The following is an 18,572-nucleotide window of genomic DNA, read 5'->3' on the forward strand; positions in this document are numbered from 1 at the left end:
ATATATATATATATATACACACACGCACTCATTCTGATCAACACCTCAGACTTTTTTTTTCTCTTTTCTTTCAACCTTTCGCATTGTTTCTGCCGTTTCGACATGCTGCCTCCACTTTTTAATCAATTCTTTCCTCTTCCTTGTTCCCTTTCTTAATCTTCCCCTCGCTTCGGTCTCGCCGCGCTGTCCACATTCACCGCACACGCACACACGGCCCGCCCTCCCGGCTGACTAGAGGGGAGAAACCGAATCCACACGCACAGGGAAGACCAGGAGAAAGGGAGAGAGAGAGAGGCGGGGCTTAGTACAAAAAGAAAAAAATCAAACAAACAAACAGATATCAGAGACCAACACGCTTGAACGCGGTGGGTGTGCGTGGGTCCGGCGGCGGGTGGGGGGGCGGAGACGAGGGGCGAAGCCAACAACAACAGGAGTGACAGCGCCGAGGCAGCCACGCGAAGATGGACTTCGCATCGTCCCACCCATCGCTGCCATCGTCGTCGTCGTCGTCGTCGTCGTCGCCGCCCCATCGTCTCCGTCTATTATGCATGCACTCGCACTCGCACTCGCACTCGCACTCACACACCCACTCTTTCTCTCGCACACTCCCCCACCCCACCACTGCCGCCACCACGCCGTGCCCACTTGTGTGCTTTGTTGTCTCGCGTCATCTTGCCACACCGCGCACTGCGGCGTCACCAGAGCGTCTCCACGAGCCCCCGCACGCCACCGTCGCCCCACAGCGCCGTGGTGCTCTCCTGCGGGTCCGGCGCCGCCTTCAGCTCCGGGATCGCGCACGTCCCCCACACCGGGTCGCGGAACACCACCGCGTCCTCAGCGCTCTTGCCAACTGCCAGCGACGGCGCAGCGACGTGGCGTGCGGGGTCTGCCGGCGGACGTAGGCCAGTCGTTTTCGCGCCGGCTCCAGTGCCTGCTGCTGATACTGGGGTGGCAGGAGTGGCAGTCATGCCGAAGCCAAGCAGCGGCGTGAGGAGGGCGTTGTTGGTGGCCATGTTCTGCAGCGGTGTCGCCATAGCGACGGCAGAGACAGTGTTATGTGCGAAGGGGCAATCCGCGCTCAGACAGCCCACCGCCGAGCGGAAGAACATGCACTCCACGTAGCCACGTTTTGCGTTTGCCAGCAACGTGTCCCACTTGGAGCTTGTTGTCGTCCGGCGCAGGCAGTAGATCTGCATCATGGACCAAAACACCTCGGGTTCCCCAACGAGGAAAAGAAGACCACCGATACGAACTTGTTCGTTCATCTCTAGCTCTACAAGCTTCTGCGGGAGTGCTTCCTCTGTGAATAGCCTTGAGATGGGAATCGGGGATGTCGAAATGCGGAGCTGAACTATGTACCGCTGAGTACCATCGACAACGTTGTAGGGCTTTATTTCGAATTCACCATCCAGGGCTGCCTTTAGTATGGCGTGACGCTCCTTCTGCAATTGCTGCTGTTGAAGTCCGATGAAGGTCTGGTTTATCTGGGCATCATCCACTGGGGATCGCTCAACGTCATGAGAGAAGCGGCATGATGATCCCCACGTGCAGCGACCACGAGCGAAGTGACGGCATACCCGCTGGTTTTTGGGTGCAGCCGGCGGAACGCTCGAACGCAAAGCATCAGTGATGATTTGTGTCATACTACCCCACCACCACGAAAGGCCTCCGCAGAGCTTTTAAATACTAACTAGAGAGTGTCAATTAATCTGCGAAACAAAATTCAGACACACACAGACACACAACCAAAAACAAAAAGAAAAGGAGGGGGACAAAAGAGATGCCACACACACACACACACACACACACACACAGAAAGAGAGAGAGAGAGAGAAGCAGAGACATCTTCGATATTGTCAGCAGGCATTCTCAATGACACACATGTCCCAAATCGATGCGATACCTTCACCGGCCTACTCCTATTCTCAGCCGCTGATCTCTCTTAATCCTTCAGCTGCTGTGGATGCCGATAACACTGCAGGGCCTTTAGCTGTGCGCGGAGGCAGCGCTCGGAGCTGTGTTGACACAGCCCATAACGAAGAAGAAGAAGAGAAGCCGTCCACGCGTTCACCGCCCCTTTAATATCACCGATTCTTTCGCAGAGGATGGCGTAGTACTCCCACAGTGACACAATAATTGTGCCATGACCCTCAAACAGCGGATGCACTAAAATTTTTTCCTGCCATGGATGACACCTTGTCTCATGCTTGCTGCTGCCGTCTTGTAGGAGTCTGTCTCTCAGGTCATCCGTCATCACGCCCTCGCAAGTCTCACCAAGGAGAAACTCCGCGTTGAACCAGCCAGGCAGCACAAAGACGACTGTCGTAACCTCATTTAAGAGTTCACGCAGAAACGATGACACCACCTGCAACTTCAGAGTGCCCAGGTGAGGGAAATTTGCCTTCGCCACACCCGTCACCTGCAACGCACGGAGCAAGAAGAGGTGATGGAGCGGAGTGATGCGGTTGCCCGCCTCCCCGCGCAGCACATCCGTCAGCCGCTTCACCTCCATCTCCACAACTTCCGAGGGATCGTCTCCGCTAAAATCAACAGCATCTGTCTCCTTTTGAAACGCCGCTTCATCGCGGACCGCATCCAGCACGCACGGGTCGTTGAAGCGGTAGTGCTCCCCCAATGTCTCCACGCTGTGCAGGGAGGAGGGGTGACGCGGCAGCAGCAGCCACTCCGCACCTCCCCCTTTTGGGCACATCATAGTCGACTCATCACCCCCGCGTGGTCTTGTCACGGTGTACATCAGCCGCGTTGTGTCAGCCCCCGTCGTGCAATGATTGCAAGCACATGAAAAAAAGAACCTCGTACGCAGACGCTTGTGTCGCTCCTCCCTTGAAAGAAAAGTTGGCACATACGCAATTGTAAGACGTTCCCCAATAGCGATTGCACGCGTAGCCCGAAGCTCTGCAAACAGAACGCTCTCCGGGGTGCAACCGTTTCGAAACACCACAACAGCATTGGGACGGCAGCTGTGTTCAACCAAGGAGAGTCCACCAAAGACAGCCATCCCCCTTTCGAGGAGGCCAATGTGCACACCATCATCTGTTGCCGTGCAGTTGTGGTCGTCCGTAGCGGAGACCCCGCCGTAATTCATGGCGTTTGTTAGAAGAGTGACGAAAAACAAGAGCACCCGCTCCTCACTACCCACCGCAGTCGAGAGCAAAGATGGGAGACTCAACCACAAGAAATGCGCCAGGTCTGACAGCTTCGTCAGCAGCGCGGGGTCAACGTCCTCAACGGGGCATCCAAGCTCGTCCCAACGCTGCACAAAGTCGCTCTTCTTCTCACCAAACACCAACTCCGTCAACCAGTGGTAGAATGGACGCAGTAGACGGATGTCCCACCCTTGCGATGTGAAGACGGCTGATTGTCGCTGCACCAGCGCCATCGCCTCTCGAACCACCGGTGGGAGAAGTACTTCATCAGCGGCAGTGCTCGTCGCCACAGGAGTTGTGAAGAACGGTGCCTCCACCATGACGGTATCACCGCGGCGCACGGCATGCATCGACACTAGCACGCGGCCCACACTCAACTCCGGACTCCGCATGACACAAACATCGCCGCTCACTGCACGGCGACACAGTGCGGCCAACCGGGCTTCCCGGTACGGCACGAAGCAGAGGTGCAGGAGAAGGTCCGGCTGCGGGGTTACGCGCACCAAACGCGATGGTGCCGGCCGCTCCTTGTACACATCAGCGGGCCCTGCTTGCTCCTCACCCCTTTCACGCCAGCACACAACTTGTCGTGCAATAGCATCCTCGAACACGGCCCGAGTCTTGCCAGTGGAGGGCTGACTCATGCACAGCGTGTCGGCGAAGGGCTCGTACAGAAGCTCGCCTTCCTCCACCACCACCGCCGACTCCGCCCCCGGCACTGCCCCAAGCGACCACGCTTTCAGTTCAGGAGGAAACAACATGAGCTCAAGCTGACGCCTGTGTTCGTGAATGAAGCGGCTGTGATGCTCCAACTCATCAATGAGCTGCTGGCGCCTCGAATCCAGCGCGAGCCACTCGCGGTAAAAACGATCAATGAGGGCGCTTGTTTGTATGTTAAGCAGGGCAAGGTTTGCATACGCCACACGCTCATCCTTCAGATGCTGCTCCCAAGACGTGTTCTGACGGTCTGCCATCCCCGCTGCACCCCCATTATAATCCCCAAATATAGAAAAAGAGAGAAGGAAATATGATAAAGAAAACGAGAGATGCACGTTGTGTGAATAACATGGGGAGGAGAGGTGCAAAACTTCATCCCCCTCAAGAACCCCCACATTCCTTCATTACATAAAAAGAAATGAACCTGACAACCAAGAAAGACCTGACCGATACACGGAATGAGCAAGTGACCGTTGTACCTCCGTACTTTGTTGTCATTTAGTTTCTTTTCTTCCATTTTCTTAGCGTGAATATATATATATATATATATGCCTTGAGACGGTACCTTTCGCGAAAAATACCGCGACGCACAAGGTGGGACCTTTATGTCTAGTAAGCAATTTCACTCTTCGGAAAAAGAAGAGAGTCATCCAAGAAAATGAATCCCTCCGCCGATGCATGACTCACCCTCCCCTTACCTCACTTTCTTTTCCTTTGCACACCTTCTGCTTCTTTTTCCCCAGATCAGAAGACCTACCATGTGCGCGCATTGCTAATATCCTTCTTCAGAATCACGTGGGCTCCAGTGGTGGCACCGGCCTTCTCTTCTTTCAAGCTGAGCTTAAAGACCTTCTTGTCCCTCCGTTTATTGTTACTGAAGAACTGTCCCAGCTTGCGATCCATTTCCTCGTCCGCGCTTGTCGACTGGAGTGCTTGCGGCGGCGAGGCCTTCGGCGCCTTGGGTTGATTGGTGACCGTCTGGAACCCCAGCTCCTTGTCGATCAGCATCTGCTTCGCGGCAACCTCCACCGGGACTCTTGCCGCTGCCTTGCCCCTGGCGCTTGCCGCCTCCTTGCGGACGGTCTCGAGCAACGGCGGCTGGGCGATGCGGGTGTCCGAGCGCATCGACGCGGTGTGACGCGCCACCTCACGGGCGATGAGGGCCTCCGTCTCGCGGTCGAGCTCGGTGTCCTCACGGCGTGGAGCCTTGTGGTTCTTGCGGCTGCGCGACTTGCGCTCCTTTGGCGCCGCAACCGCCACGATGTCCGATTTGTTGATGCTCTGAAACATGAAATACACAACCAACAGGCCCACGAGAGCCACGCCAATCGCAACAAAGTAGTCCAGCATTATTGTCACACGTAGATATTTTTCCTGTGGTGAGGGAAAGAATAACAACAAAAAGACACAACCATAAAAACACATGCAAACACCAACAGCAGGAAGCAAGGGCGGGAGAGAAGAAAGAATGGGTGCTGCATCAGCCCCATCCCCTCCCCAACAACAAAAAAGCTACAGGGACGTATACCGACTTGTGATGACAAGAATCCGAAAAAAAGACTCACAAAAACGCACACACACACACATAGAGAGAGATAGAGACTCTCGTTTGTCGCAGGGAAGTATGCAGGTCAAATATAAAATGGATGGATAGAAATGAGGAAAAGAGGACTCTTCAAAGAGTTAATTCAGTGAACCCTCCAGGGTACAACACATGCGAGTATAACTGAAAGTCAACGCTTTCATCACTCCTTCCTGCCTCTGTTTGACACTATCCCTTTTCGTACCTTCTAGCTATCTCTACGGAGTCTGTTGGTACTTCGGTCCCATGACCAAATAAAAATTCGGCTCACTTTTCATCTTACATTGTCGCCTTTGCCTGCATTCGCACAGCTGAGGCAAGGAGATAATTATTTCTGAGGACGCCATGCGTGAAGTAGGGCAGGTACGTCAGCACATTCTCGGCTGTGGGAAAAATTCGGCGAAAACCACCTGCACATGCTAACTCCTCCTCCGCCTCTATCAAGAGAAGGTACTCGGCAGTAGAGAGAATGGAATCAGGTTCCTTGGAATCATTAAAACGCCTCAACAACGGCTTTCGAATCAGCTCTGCATTCTCATGCGGGTGGCGACCAAAGCGGTAACGAACATTCTGTCGACTCTCTGATGAATCACCCATATCCGGTGGTGTGCACCCAGTTGCGTTGCGCTGGTACGGTATAACGCGGATAAGTGTTAGTAGGTGAGCCAACATACGCGACTTGACGGCCTTATCGAGCGGAGTTCCTGTTGCCAAAGAGGGCATGATGTTTACTTCAATAAGACGCACGTTGTGCTGATCATCTACCATCAGATCTAGACCGTACATTTCAAAGCATCCTCGACCCGTTTTATCACGGCACTCCTTGCGCATCCGTTCCACCACATCATTCTCAATGCTTAGGAAGGCCTTAATAACAACGTCCTCACAGCCGCGCATAATCTTATCCCATGTTTGCTGGCCATCCTTGGAGTTCTTTACCAAGAACTCACGCAGATCGGAAAGACACCATTTTATGTCTATGGGGTCATCTGAGTGGTACTCCTTGCCGCGACTAGCCCGATTTAGCTCAGAAGTTTTGTTGACTGAGTAGTTAGTTAGGTGCATCTGAATATTATCTAAATCCTTGTCCATACCGGGATATTTCTGCGCAGCAAATCGCACGAGACCTTCGTCAAAGAGAAATATACGCAATGGATCGAATGACGTCACGACGCAGTAGAGTCGAAGATCAAACTTTCGTCCGTAGATCAGCATGGGATTCCCGACGTACCGCTGGCAGACCATCTGACGAACCCCTGTTGGCATGGGCGGCATCCCGTGGTATAAATGAATGCCACGCCCACAGCTAGAAGCGCTGGGTTTTATTATAAAGATCAGCGGATCCTCACTTGTATCTGGCTGACGTTTTACGTATTCCCCAAGTTCGACCCTCTGTTTAGGGATAAGAAACGTTGTTGGAATAATCTCAAACGTATCAAAGCCGAAATATCCCTGCATCTTAGCGATGTTGCTGGCCAGACTATCTTTACGTCCAATTCCCCACGTTCCTGGGAAATGGTTAACTTTTTGGTACGGACCAAGATGAGCTAAAGTGTACGGTGTGGCCCGCTTCGCCCATATCACGTTAAAGAGTTCATTTGAAGGAGTGTACTTCATACCCGATGCCTCAAAGGCATCAATGACCACTTTGAACGCCACGGCACCAGGCCCAAGTTTGTACAGGCACATTCTGTTGAGGTTATTCTTCTGCACAGAGAGAGTGCTTAGTCTAAAGTTGGTGCGGTCGCGACCATGATAGGCATTATTTAACTGACTGGGGGTCCGCGCGTCGCCAGATTTGTTTTTCGAACGGTTGCTGTAGTGTATAGAGAAGAAGAGACTACAAGAAGAAAGCGGGTAGAGCGGTTCCACCACGGTGTAATTCATTTTCTCTGTTGCCGCCTGTGCTGCTCTTTTCGAGCACGACATATCCTCCAGCAGCGTGACCTCTGATGATGACAAGTCTTCCTCTGAGAAAATAAGCGAGCGTGAGTGACTTCCGCGTGAGCGCGGGATCATCGGCAGCCGCTGCCGCGTCCTGACCGACACCGGCGGCACATACTTTGGGTTTGACGGGTCCTCGTTGTTTGCGTCCGGCACAAACTTGCCGATAACAAGACGCTGATGCTTGCGGAGAACATACGTCGTCTCGGGTGTTATGTCATCAACATCAACGTTACCATCACGCTGCAGGAATCCAAGGGACTGAGGGTACAATGTAAGAAGATTGAGTGGCGGAGGGAGAACCTTGCCGGCCATCACGAGATGCAAGAGACAGCGAACGACTCTAAACAGCTTTTTCTTCTTCCCCTTCACCAGAAGACCGGAAAAAATAAAAGGACACAAATAGAAAAGGGGGAAAAAATACGAACAGACATGAAGAGACTTGATGAAAACAGAAGGTACGACCAAACCACCTGCATGCCATGCATATATAACATCCGCATGCTCATCAAACAGAAGCAGAAGCGGGAAGGGGCTAATTGCAGTTTCACTCTACCTGTCCTTCTCCACCCCCCCCACACACACTACCTTCCCCCAATACGCAGGCCACAAGGGCCGTCATCGCGAGGGTAACAGAGGAGGCTGCCGTTTTTCTCAGAACTAATTACATTGTCCACGCGCACCACTCTACACAGATTGCGTTGATAACAAACAAAAAAAGAAGTGGAACTCCTCATTTGGGAAGAGAGGGAAAGTATGAGATCGCCGGACCTTTTCTCACCAGACACGAGGAGCCATGAAAAAAAAAAAAAAGCAGCTAAATCATAAAACGCAACGCATACGCACGAAAGCATGGGGACACATCAAGACCCGACTACCAGCCCTCTTCTACCCTCCCCCTTCCTGCTTCTTGATTTTACTCCCATCTCTTCTTCACTCTCCCAAAAACATAAATCTGATGTTACACGCGTGTGTATAACCATATATCAAGGCAATGCGAACAGTGCACACATACCCCGACCCTTTTTGAGGACTCCTAACAAGCAGGGAAGGCAACTGACAATTCTCAGTATTCATGCGGTTCAATCGAAACGAACAATACACGAAAAAAAAAACGCAAAAAAAAAAGACAACGCACAACGAATGCTTTGGAACCCGGTCGCATCAAGAAACCACAAAAGATGACTGCTGCGGCGACCAGTCCTATTATAAAATGCAAAAAAAAAGATGAAGAATATATTTCACGTTGATATTCTACATGCCACACGCACGATGGAATTTGGATATCCACATGTCACGCTCCTCCGCTGACTTTGCCATAGCAATAATCTTTTGGCCATTGTTAAACCAAATGACCAGCTGATTCGGATGAGAGCGGCAATATGCCTCTGGTACTGGGAATACATCGTTTACAGTCTCCAAGCTTGCAGACTTTGGTGAGACGCCATCCTTCTCGGGGTTCTCCGTGAGGGAGATGCGCAGCTGCCCGTTTCGGATAGAGAAATACCGCTTTTTCCACTTCATGTCAGAGCTGTACTTGAGTAAATACCCCTCCTGCACCACTTCGGAGCTCACGGTACCAAAATGCAATGATTGAGAGAGAGGCGCTTTTGCACGGCTCTCTGCGAGCTGCTTGAGGATCCTCTCCTTGTCATGCTTCTCGATCACCTCAGAATTCTTTACGATCTCCTCAAATATATTAGCCACATACTTCAAAAGCTCTGTCTGCAGCAGCTGTGTCGTTGTTGGGCGCAGTCCGGGATCCTTCGAGAGGAGCGGCTCCATGAGCGCTTTCATTCCGTCAGACACAGCGCATGGAAAAGGGTCGTACCTACCGTACAATACTTGCTGCATTATCTCACGCTGTGACGGCCCCTTGAACGGGCGGTGCAGCGTTAACAGCTCGTAGAGAATTACACCAAGTGACCACATGTCAGCCTTTTTACTATACCTCTTTCGCTCCCAGAGCTCGGGTGCGAGGTAGTAGGGCGTTCCACAGAAAGAAGAACCAACATCCAGTGAAACAGAATCACTGTACTGCTTGGAAAATCCAAAGTCGCCAAGTTTAATGATACCAGTGGGCATCAGAAAAATATTGGCACTCTTTAAATCACGGTGCATCATCCGTCGGCTGTGCACCTCGTCCAGTGCCAAGACAATTTGATAGAAGAGGAGACCTGCCTCATGCTCCTTAAATGGTAAGCGCTCCTTGAGGCGTTGCTTTATTTGTTTGTTGAGGTCGCCACCACTTCCATATTCCATGATCAAGAGCAATTTGTCTTCGGATTTTAGGTCGTCGTAGTGCTTCACAATACCGAAGTGATCGCATGCGGCCAGACAATGCACCTCACTGCGAGCGTACGCTGCCTGCTTCTCGTCATTCAGCATGACGAATTTGGCCACCACTTTCTGTTTGTCCGATCCTCGTAGAGCCACAAATGCTGCCGTTGTCGCATTTCGTCCCACAATGTGCTTCAATATGTACAGGTGCGCTCGAAGATCCTTGACAGCTTCGTCAGGGACCTCCTCCCCTTCTGGAAGATCAAGCACCTTCTTGATCGTCCCTGGTCTGGCCTCCTGGCAGTACTTCTCCATCTCCTCTTCGGACGTAAACAGGACGTTTGGGAAAAACTGGGCATAGTGCCGCAGCAGCTGAGCGTCGTGACTGTCGTTGCTCGGCATTCCTCGAGAGTAGCACTTCAAGAAGACTGAAAGATATAAAAATAGAATAAAATAGGAAATGATTGATTAGGCGGAGACAATGGGTGTCATATCTTTATAAAGTGGAAAAGAGCAACTTTTCTACTTCATCGCGTCACTCAAAGCAGCGATGTGTGACTACCAACTACGCCCCTCCATATGCACACAGACAAAAACAAACAAAACAGGCACAAAATCAATAGTGAAATGCCAGGCTTTTCATTATTTCTTCGGCATCTCGCCGTCTACAGCTCTTCATACCAGGAGATGTAGAATTTGTGCCTGCTGTTGCCACCGCTGCTACCGCTGCCGTTGCCGTCACCGCTGTGCGCTGCGAGACAGGCTCAGGGGTGTAGGAAATCACTGTCTGAACGCTTGAGAGTGGGGCATCCACTCCAGCCCTTAGGCGACATGCACTGCGCAAAATAGCGTCACTGCTTGGAGAGTTCTCTCTCGCACGTTTGCTCTGTACTCGCGAAGGCGTCTCTTCTGATGGAGCTTTCAACCGCTCTAACCACGTTCCAGCCCCTCCGTCGTCAGTCGATTGATGATGAGTGCTGCTGCAGATAGAGAAGACATCCACGATAGCCCGCAGAACCTCGCGCTGCCGCTGCACTCCCTCGGGACTAAGGTTGAGAAAGTGCTCCTCTAGGCACTTGGAGCTTGTGTACACATCCGGGCCAAGTGATTCCAAGGGACATTTCAGACTGTGGGCGCTCTGCTCCATAAGAAAGATCGCCATCGCCGCGTCTTCCTCCATACAGACATGCTCCAAATGCAGCTTGGCATACGCCTGTGTGATGCGAACAAGGGACTCCAGTAAGCGTATAGTGACCGGTACGCAATCAGCAAGGGATGGTGATGAACCTCGACGGTGCTGCAGCTCGTAGTAGGTCTTGAGAAGTTCAGCCGCCCGATCTGAGAGGAGTGGACCTTCATTCTGTGCATAGTGTGCACGTATCCAACGCAGGTAACGGCTGATGTCTTCTTGCGACAACACAGACGGTGGCTGTTGTCCTGCCTGGGAGCAGTTGAGGATGTGGGTAGCAATACGGCTGTCTATCTCTGGTGAGGGCGTGTCCCAGAGCAAGAAAATAAAATCAAAGCGACTAAGGAGCGGCCCACCGACGCCGATCTCCGTTCCACCATGCCGCGTCATTGGCGGATTGCACGCCGACACAACTGAACAAGAAGTCCGAAGCTTTGTTACCATGCCAGCCTTGGCTACCGATATTGTCTGCTGCTCCATCGCCTCATGCAGGGAGGCCCTATCGGCCGACGATACGGTTCGCAGCTCATCAATAACACAGACACCACCGTCACTCAACACCAATGCACCAGGCTCGAGCACCCACTCACCATTTTCCTTTGCTGCCGCTACTGTCAGCCCGGCGGAGGTGCTCCCAATACCGGTGGTGGAGGTGCTCCGCGGCGCCAGCAGGGCGGCGAAGCGCAGCAGCTGCGATTTACCTGTGGAAGGATCTCCTACGAAGAGGCAGTGAATCGTCGAGCGTATGTGCATGCTCGTTTTGCCAGCTGTGGATGTCCCGCCCACAGCGGCAAGAAGAACAGCCATGCGGGGTGCAAAAAGCCCCGACAACTGCGGACACACAGACGTTGCTAGCGCAATGACTCTCCGAAGTCTGTCCTTGCAGAAAGATGAAAAGAACGACTCGGGACTGAAGGTCGGTCCCTCCATAGATCCAGCGGCTCTGCGCCTCGGTGCGGTAGCTGCGCTGCCAGACCCACCGTCGCGATGTGATTCCATCGTGTTTATGTTGAGGGCCCACACAGTGGGCTCAATGATCGGACGGCTGTTCGGGTGTGTCGCGCGCCACTTGGGAAACAGTATGCCCACTACTTCCACCAGCTGGCCCACTGTGCACTTTGTCGTGAGTTCGTCTTCGAGCGTCACAAGCAGTGTACGCGGGAGTCGTCCTGAGAGACTCGAGCGCTGCTGCAGGCGACACTCCGCATAGTCCATCCACACCTGCCCGACCTGCTGCAGCTCCTCACCTCTACACTCCTTGCGCTCACAGCGCCCCTTCGGCTTGGCGGCGCGATCAAAGGGACTGGAAGCAATCTCAACCGTCTCGCGACACTTGGGACACTTGAACCGGTGAACAAACGGCACCACCCGCTTAGTGTTCATTCGCACAATTGAGCCACAAACACCAATAAGTACGCCTCCAGGCGGCGGCATCGACGGTGGTGGTGCGCCGACAATAGGCAGGTGCACCAGTCTTGGCGAGAGATCGGCGGGATTGAGGCAGCGACCAGCGCCCTTGCACATCTCCGCACACACCTGCCGCAGTGCATCCACCAGTGTTGTCGTCTGGAAAAAGAGGAGGTCGCTCAGCGATGGGCATGCGGCGAGCAGCTGCATGCAGTCCACCTCCTGCGTCCACACACTTCGACTTGGAATGGAGTCGGCGGTGCTCGGCGCGGTGGTCAGACACTGCGGGGGTTCACAGCACTCCAGGAAGAATGTGCGCAGCTGTTTCAGCAGCTGCTCGCCCACCATGGCATCAGTTGCCATAAATGCGCCACTCTTCGCGGGCCTACGGGCTATCCCCGGGGAGCCACTTGACCAAACACGAAAGCAAGGCAAGACCGCAGAAGCAACCACGAAATAATAATCAGGCAAAAAAAAAAACAACAACCGTAACAAACACACACTCATACAGACACCTGCATCTGTACGCAAACGAAAAGCTTTCAACAACTCTTCCTTCTTTTTTTTTTTTTAAGACCGCGCCTGTTCATGAAAACCGAATGCATCCGCCAAACCCGTCTCTTTTATGACTGGGTGAGGTGAGAGTAGTACGCCTCCCAGTCCGCCTCTTGGCTCTCGTCGAAGAGTGACACCAGCTGCTCGTTCCGTATCTCCTCCTCCAGCGCTAGGAGAAAATCCTGCACAGCAGGGTCACACACATCGCACTGAAACTCCGCGCCAACAAAGGCGTATGCGTCCGACACCTCGCTGCGGCTGTTCTCGTCTGACTCCTTGCGGCAGTTGCTTAACTCCGTCTGACGCAGTCTTGTTCTGTTCACCACATTCCGCTGCAGCATCCGCACCTTGATCTCCGACCGCATCGCATGTAGTGCCTTGACGCTTGACCGGCGCATGACCTCACACTATTGCATCGAGAATCCTCAAGAAAGCGTCTCACCCTTAACAAAAAAAAAGGTACACCGGATATGCAAGGAAGAGGGAAGAACAATGATGCAGCAGCGAAAAACACGTATCAGAGGTGGCAGCGAATATTGCAGCGTCACATACACACACACACACACACACACACACACACACACATCACATCACACAAAACGAGATTCCACCACGAGCCAGTACAGCGTGCACGCGAAAGAAATTCCAACAAACTACACAAAAAAAAGGCAAATAAAATGAAAGACGACATCTGCTTTACATTAAGTCACTGATGTGTACTGAACCAAGCAGGTTGCTAGCCGGCTCGACTCCACCTTTGCAGCGCACCTCTGATGACTGGCGCAGTGCGATGCTGCCGAAGAGGCTGTCCTCCTGATGCGGGACTTGCCCCTTTATTGCCCCGACAGACTTCACATAGGCGTGCGCCAGCCGCTGCTGAACATTCTTGTACACTTCCCCAGCGTCGCCGTACGGGTTCTCTTGGAGACCTAATGCACCGTGAAGGTAGTTGTTTTTGCATTGGCGGTGCAGCTTTACTCTGTCCTGGCGGGCGCGTTTCAGCAGGCCGACAATGTTTCGTTCCTGCGGCGACGTGGCGCAGATGGCCGGCAGCGCCTCCACGTCGCAGCGCGCGCAGAGCGGGATCATCGCCGCAAGCTGCTCACCAGTTCCCGCGGCGACTGTGCAGTGGGCCACCGCCTCTAGTTCTTCCGGTGCGATGCGGTTGCGGTCATGCCAGATGCAGTCTGCTGCGACGAAGTACGCACCGTGGTTGGGCGAGATGATGTTTGGCCCACCCCGCCATGTCTCGCGGAAGGCTGGGAGAATGCGTTTCTGTGGATCTTCGCCTGCAGTGGCGTCCGGCGGGCGCAGGTGTGCCGAGCCGTCGCGTAGGAAATTGCTGTTGCTGCTCTGATCGGACAGGTACTTATCGACCGTTTGGATTGCCCGCGTAACAGGAAGCGGCATATGTGCCCGCGCCTTCTTCCTTCCTTCAACAGGCACGACAAACAGAAACAGGTAGGGTTGACGGTACCAGCAACCGCACTTCGCTTTGCCAAGCACATCTCACAGCAAGGTAAACCAGGAAACAAGAAAAAAAGAATGAAGAAATTCACTGTACCCATCTCTCTTTTCATCACCCGATCAAAACGGTATTACTAAGAACAAAAAAACAACAACAAAAAACAATAATTTCTCCCACCCCGAACAAACAGAAGACAAAAAAAAAATCAACAACTAAAAAAGCACTGATGGGGGAGGTGGAAACAAAAAGACAATAATGATCTGTTCAAGCTACTGGCCGACGCTTTTAGTGTCAGTAGTAGTAGCAGTGTGAGGCGTGTAATTCATAACTGACCCGGCTGCACGCTACTCACGTGCGTCTATGATGCCTTGCTCTGAGATGCTGAAGACACACTCTACCTCCGGAAGCGAGGGGCTGTCGTAAATCTTGCACACCCGCTGATCACCGCGGCCTTTGCGCAGCGACAGACGCGTCGTGGAGGCGTGCGCGAGAATGTGTCCGCCAACCGGTTTCTTTGGATCGGCGACGAACATCGACGCCCCACCTGGGTCTGCCACAACCTGGTTTGTGATGTATACCGCCACGTTGAATTCTTCGGCTAGCTTTATAAGGTGGCTCATCATCTTTGCAAGCTTCTGCTGCCGCTCCGCTAGCTCCCCTCGTCCGGAAAAGTCGACACGGAAGAGGGCTGTGATACTGTCCACAACAAGGAGGCTAAACTGGTCCTCCGCCATTTTGGCCGCCACCATCGACAGCAGGTGCATTTGATGCTCGTGCGTGTACGCCCGCGCGACGAGAATGTTGCTGAGTACTGCGCTCACGTCAAGACCGAAACGTTCTGCAATGGGCTTGATGCGCTCCGGCCGGAATGTTGCCTCTGTGTCAACGTACACCGCCTTCCCGTTGCCACCGCCCATGGAGGACGGCAGCTGGCATGTCACACAGAGTGTGTGCGCAATCTGTGTCTTTCCCGTGCGGAACTCCCCGAAGGCCTCGGTGATGGACATGCTCTCAATGCCACCGCCCAGCAGCTGGTCCAGCGCGGTGCTCCCCGTTGTCACGCGCATCACCTTCACCCGCTGCTGGAGGTAGCTGGAGCCGTCCATGAAGCCGCATTCGGAGAGCTTGCGCGCCGCCTCGATGATCTTCTCCACCTTCGCATCGGAGAGACCCTTGATGAGCGCCAGATCCTTCCGGCACTGCATGTGGATGCCGGTGACGGTGAAGATGCCTGCCTGCCGCAACTTGGCGATGTCCGCCGTGGCGACGCCCTGCTCCGTGAGGCGGTCGATCTCCATGATGACATGTGCCGCGTCCTCCTGACATGAGGCGGTGTCGGAGCAGTGGGCGGCATCCTTGGTGGTGTCGCTCTTGTTTGACCGGGTTCCGGCTTGTTGCATGTATAAATATATATATATATATATATCGAGTGTCTTGCTGTTTTACCTTTTGCGCTCTGAGCGTCTATCTGTCTGTGGTCCACTTTGTGCACGAACGCAGACGCACACACAAAAGCAACAAGACAAACCAAGCCAACGAGAGAAAGACACAAAAGCCAAAAAAAAATAATTAAAGGAAAAAACAACAACAACTAAAAAGAGTTCAAGTAAGCAAACTTAGCAGGGAGCCCAGAGAGAGAGAGAGAGAGAGAGAACTGCGCCCCTGAAACACTCACACAAATTAGCGTAGATATACAGACCCATTAACAAGTAATAACGTGAAGAGATGAAGAACAACGACTTCAGACATTCTGTTGTGAAAGCATATGGAGCAAGTCACAAAACTTCTGCATATATGTGTCCACAAAAGCAGGCATGTACTGGTTTCGTGTGAGACGCGAGACATTCATACGCAAGCCTGAAAAAGCAACTCTCGTGTTGTTGTCGATACGATACAAACACTTGACGTACTGAATGTAGACGAGTGTAAATATAGCACCACCTGAGAACATAATGGTGAACAGCATAATAGCCTCCATCGTGGAAGCTTGCAAAACAAGAAGGGTTTGGTTTGTCGTGATCTTCTCCAAATATGGCAAGATAGCCTGGTGAACAGCTGGCGCAGCATTAGCTAACACGACTCGGTTTGCTGCAAGGCTCACTGCGCTGAAGACTCCCTGGACGGCAACCAAAAGCATCAGAGGCCCCACCCCACTGAGGAGTGCGGTGAAGCACAGCATCAATTCCAGCGTGCACCGGTAGTCGGCCCACTTCATCAAAACCGCCTTTGAGGGTTTGAGGAGACCGTGTGTGTGCGCAATAAGTGCCTGCTGCCCCATCACCGCCACCAGCAGCAGTGTCCAGGCGTTCCTGGCAAGCGCGGGGGAGAAGAAAAGGCCCAGCATCGTAACGACGGCAACCACCGTCACAATGGTGTCAGCGAGCAGACCGAACTTTCCGGTTGATATGTTCGATGGGGTGCCAATGCTGCCACCGTCGCCGCCACCGAGTGATTGCAGCAGCCGCAGCCGCAGCCGCCGCAAGCTGTCCTCAATGCTCGCGTTGCCGGGCGCCAGCGCCAGCGCCCGCTCGTACTCCACAGCGGCCTCTGGCAACCGGTTGAGGGCCCACAGCGCTTCGCCCACACGGGTATGCGCCCTGTGAGTTTCACGAATGCTGAGGGAGTGTCTCGCACAGGCGATAGCAGCGTCGTAGCGTTGCAATGCGTGGTTGGCGGCCGCGGCGTTGTTGTGCAGGTCAACATTCTGCGGATCCAATGCAATGGCCTGCTCGTACAGAGACAATGCCTCCTCAAACCGCTTAGCACCGAAGGCGGCGGTGCCGCTTTGCTTCAATTCCTCCGCAGTTGACATTCTTGTTTGCTCTTATTCTACTTAAGTTGTTGGTTGCGTGTGTGTGGGCGTGTATGTGAATATGCTTTCACCTGCACAGAGTTCGATCATGTTGCCGCGCAAGCAGGGGAATAGGAATATAATCCAACGAAGCAAAGATATAAAAAGAATAACAATATCAAGAGACAACAAAAACAATACTAGCCAAAACACACACAGTCCATCAGAAATGATTACGAGAAAAGAAAAATGACAGAGCAAGCTATTGGACACCTCCTGCGAAGCAGACAATGACGACACCTACGACCCTTCCTCCGATTTTTTTTTTGGTTTTCATCTCTACATGTCGACAGCAACACACACACTCACTCACTCACTCACTCACTACGTTGAAAATCCTCTCCTATTAACGATGCTGCGGCGGTGCGCGTCTTGTTGTTGTTGTTGTTGCTGCTGCTGCACACTATCCGCCGTATCATTCGACGCCACGAGCGGCCGCCGTCCGAAGACCTTATTATAGTTTTCCTCGCGGTTGATGAGCTCCAGTTTGTACATTTTCATGTCGTTTATTGCCTTTTTCAGCGTCTGATCCTTCTGCCGCCCTTCCTTCATAAGACGATTGATCATTGCCACATCCTCTGGCCGCGACTCGCGGTACTCGTAGCGATAGCGCAACTCCTCAAGCGCCGCCTGCAGCTCCCGCACCACTGCTTCTTGTGCCTTCCGCTCCTCCTGATGTTGCCACATCAGGTCGTCGACGAACAGCTTGTGCTGCGTGGCTGCCTCGTTGAGCTGCTGCTCCGTGCGATGCTGCTGTTCCTGCTTCTTCCTTTCAAAGTCGCGTTGCATCGCCTCTAGTTTGGCATCAAACTCCTCTTGCGCCGCCGCCATGTTGATTCGTTCCCGTGCGAGCTCCTCAGCGCTCTTGCGCAGGTCATGTGCCAGCGCGTCGACGTCAAGCCGCGCCAGCTTCAGATCCTCCTGGGCATCGGTGCACTTTTGCCGCATCGCTGCAAGGGCCTCATCGGCACGCCGCTGCACCGTGACACGCTCCGCGGTCAGCGCGGCACGGAGCTCGTCCAGGGCGGTCTGCATCTTCTGCGCGTGCCTCGATTCCACGCTGGCGATGTACGACTTGTGCAGCGACTCCACCTCCAGACGTGAGCGATTCGACTCCTCCTCAAGCCCCTCGAACGCCTGCTGGAGTTTGCGCTCGCGCGCCTGCCCGGCCTGCACACTCTTCTTGAGCGCTGCGCACTCCTCTTGTGAGCATAGCAGCGCGGCGGCGTTGCTGTTCACTTCGCTAAGCAGCCTCTCCGCGTCGGCGTTGAGTTTGGCGATGTGCTCCCGCTGCGCACGTACCTCTTCGGAGAACTTACACGCCTGCTCCTTCGCGCCCTGCCGCACTGCATCCAGCTGCTCGCGCAGCAGCTGCAGCTCCTCCTCACGCCGCCGCAACTGCTCCGTGAGCT

General features: G+C 53.4%; 11 protein-coding genes across 11 annotated transcripts; all 11 read right to left on the reverse strand.

Moving 5' to 3' along the window:
• Positions 1–695: 695 nt before the first annotated feature.
• DQ04_03071000 (hypothetical protein) lies at positions 696–1,643 on the reverse strand (the record flags this gene model as incomplete). Its single annotated transcript, XM_009312490.1, has 1 exon — positions 696–1,643. One exon carries the CDS (start codon positions 1,641–1,643, stop codon positions 696–698), a length of 948 nt encoding a protein of 315 aa, XP_009310765.1.
• A 299-nt stretch (positions 1,644–1,942) lies between these two features.
• On the reverse strand, positions 1,943–4,141 carry DQ04_03071010 (putative SET and MYND domain-containing protein 1; the record flags this gene model as incomplete). Its single annotated transcript, XM_009312491.1, has 1 exon — positions 1,943–4,141. One exon carries the CDS (start codon positions 4,139–4,141, stop codon positions 1,943–1,945), a length of 2,199 nt encoding a protein of 732 aa, XP_009310766.1.
• Positions 4,142–4,637: 496 nt separating this feature from the next.
• On the reverse strand, positions 4,638–5,234 carry DQ04_03071020 (hypothetical protein; the record flags this gene model as incomplete). The annotated part of the gene is made up of 1 exon (XM_009312492.1): positions 4,638–5,234. One exon carries the CDS (start codon positions 5,232–5,234, stop codon positions 4,638–4,640), a length of 597 nt encoding a protein of 198 aa, XP_009310767.1.
• Positions 5,235–5,745: 511 nt separating this feature from the next.
• On the reverse strand, positions 5,746–7,725 carry DQ04_03071030 (putative tubulin tyrosine ligase; the record flags this gene model as incomplete). The annotated part of the gene is made up of 1 exon (XM_009312493.1): positions 5,746–7,725. One exon carries the CDS (start codon positions 7,723–7,725, stop codon positions 5,746–5,748), a length of 1,980 nt encoding a protein of 659 aa, XP_009310768.1.
• A 939-nt stretch (positions 7,726–8,664) lies between these two features.
• DQ04_03071040 (NIMA-related kinase) lies at positions 8,665–10,092 on the reverse strand (the record flags this gene model as incomplete). Its single annotated transcript, XM_009312494.1, has 1 exon — positions 8,665–10,092. The coding sequence occupies one exon, from the start codon at positions 10,090–10,092 to the stop codon at positions 8,665–8,667; it is 1,428 nt and encodes a 475-aa protein (XP_009310769.1).
• Positions 10,093–10,306: 214 nt separating this feature from the next.
• Positions 10,307–12,649, reverse strand: DQ04_03071050 (putative DNA replication factor; the record flags this gene model as incomplete). The annotated part of the gene is made up of 1 exon (XM_009312495.1): positions 10,307–12,649. The coding sequence occupies one exon, from the start codon at positions 12,647–12,649 to the stop codon at positions 10,307–10,309; it is 2,343 nt and encodes a 780-aa protein (XP_009310770.1).
• A 260-nt stretch (positions 12,650–12,909) lies between these two features.
• DQ04_03071060 (hypothetical protein) lies at positions 12,910–13,239 on the reverse strand (the record flags this gene model as incomplete). Its single annotated transcript, XM_009312496.1, has 1 exon — positions 12,910–13,239. One exon carries the CDS (start codon positions 13,237–13,239, stop codon positions 12,910–12,912), a length of 330 nt encoding a protein of 109 aa, XP_009310771.1.
• A 298-nt stretch (positions 13,240–13,537) lies between these two features.
• DQ04_03071070 (hypothetical protein) lies at positions 13,538–14,251 on the reverse strand (the record flags this gene model as incomplete). The annotated part of the gene is made up of 1 exon (XM_009312497.1): positions 13,538–14,251. The coding sequence occupies one exon, from the start codon at positions 14,249–14,251 to the stop codon at positions 13,538–13,540; it is 714 nt and encodes a 237-aa protein (XP_009310772.1).
• Positions 14,252–14,653: 402 nt separating this feature from the next.
• DQ04_03071080 (meiotic recombination protein DMC1) lies at positions 14,654–15,607 on the reverse strand (the record flags this gene model as incomplete). Its single annotated transcript, XM_009312498.1, has 1 exon — positions 14,654–15,607. The coding sequence occupies one exon, from the start codon at positions 15,605–15,607 to the stop codon at positions 14,654–14,656; it is 954 nt and encodes a 317-aa protein (XP_009310773.1).
• Positions 15,608–16,050: 443 nt separating this feature from the next.
• On the reverse strand, positions 16,051–17,121 carry DQ04_03071090 (TPR Domain containing protein; the record flags this gene model as incomplete). The annotated part of the gene is made up of 1 exon (XM_009312499.1): positions 16,051–17,121. The coding sequence occupies one exon, from the start codon at positions 17,119–17,121 to the stop codon at positions 16,051–16,053; it is 1,071 nt and encodes a 356-aa protein (XP_009310774.1).
• Positions 17,122–17,484: 363 nt separating this feature from the next.
• DQ04_03071100 (hypothetical protein) lies at positions 17,485–18,195 on the reverse strand (the record flags this gene model as incomplete). The annotated part of the gene is made up of 1 exon (XM_009312500.1): positions 17,485–18,195. The coding sequence occupies one exon, from the start codon at positions 18,193–18,195 to the stop codon at positions 17,485–17,487; it is 711 nt and encodes a 236-aa protein (XP_009310775.1).
• Between the last annotated feature and the right edge of the window lie 377 nt (positions 18,196–18,572).

This window comes from Trypanosoma grayi (assembly GCF_000691245.1).
Source record: "Trypanosoma grayi strain ANR4 Tgr_307_V1, whole genome shotgun sequence".
NCBI classification, from domain to species: Eukaryota; Euglenozoa; class Kinetoplastea; order Trypanosomatida; family Trypanosomatidae; genus Trypanosoma; species Trypanosoma grayi.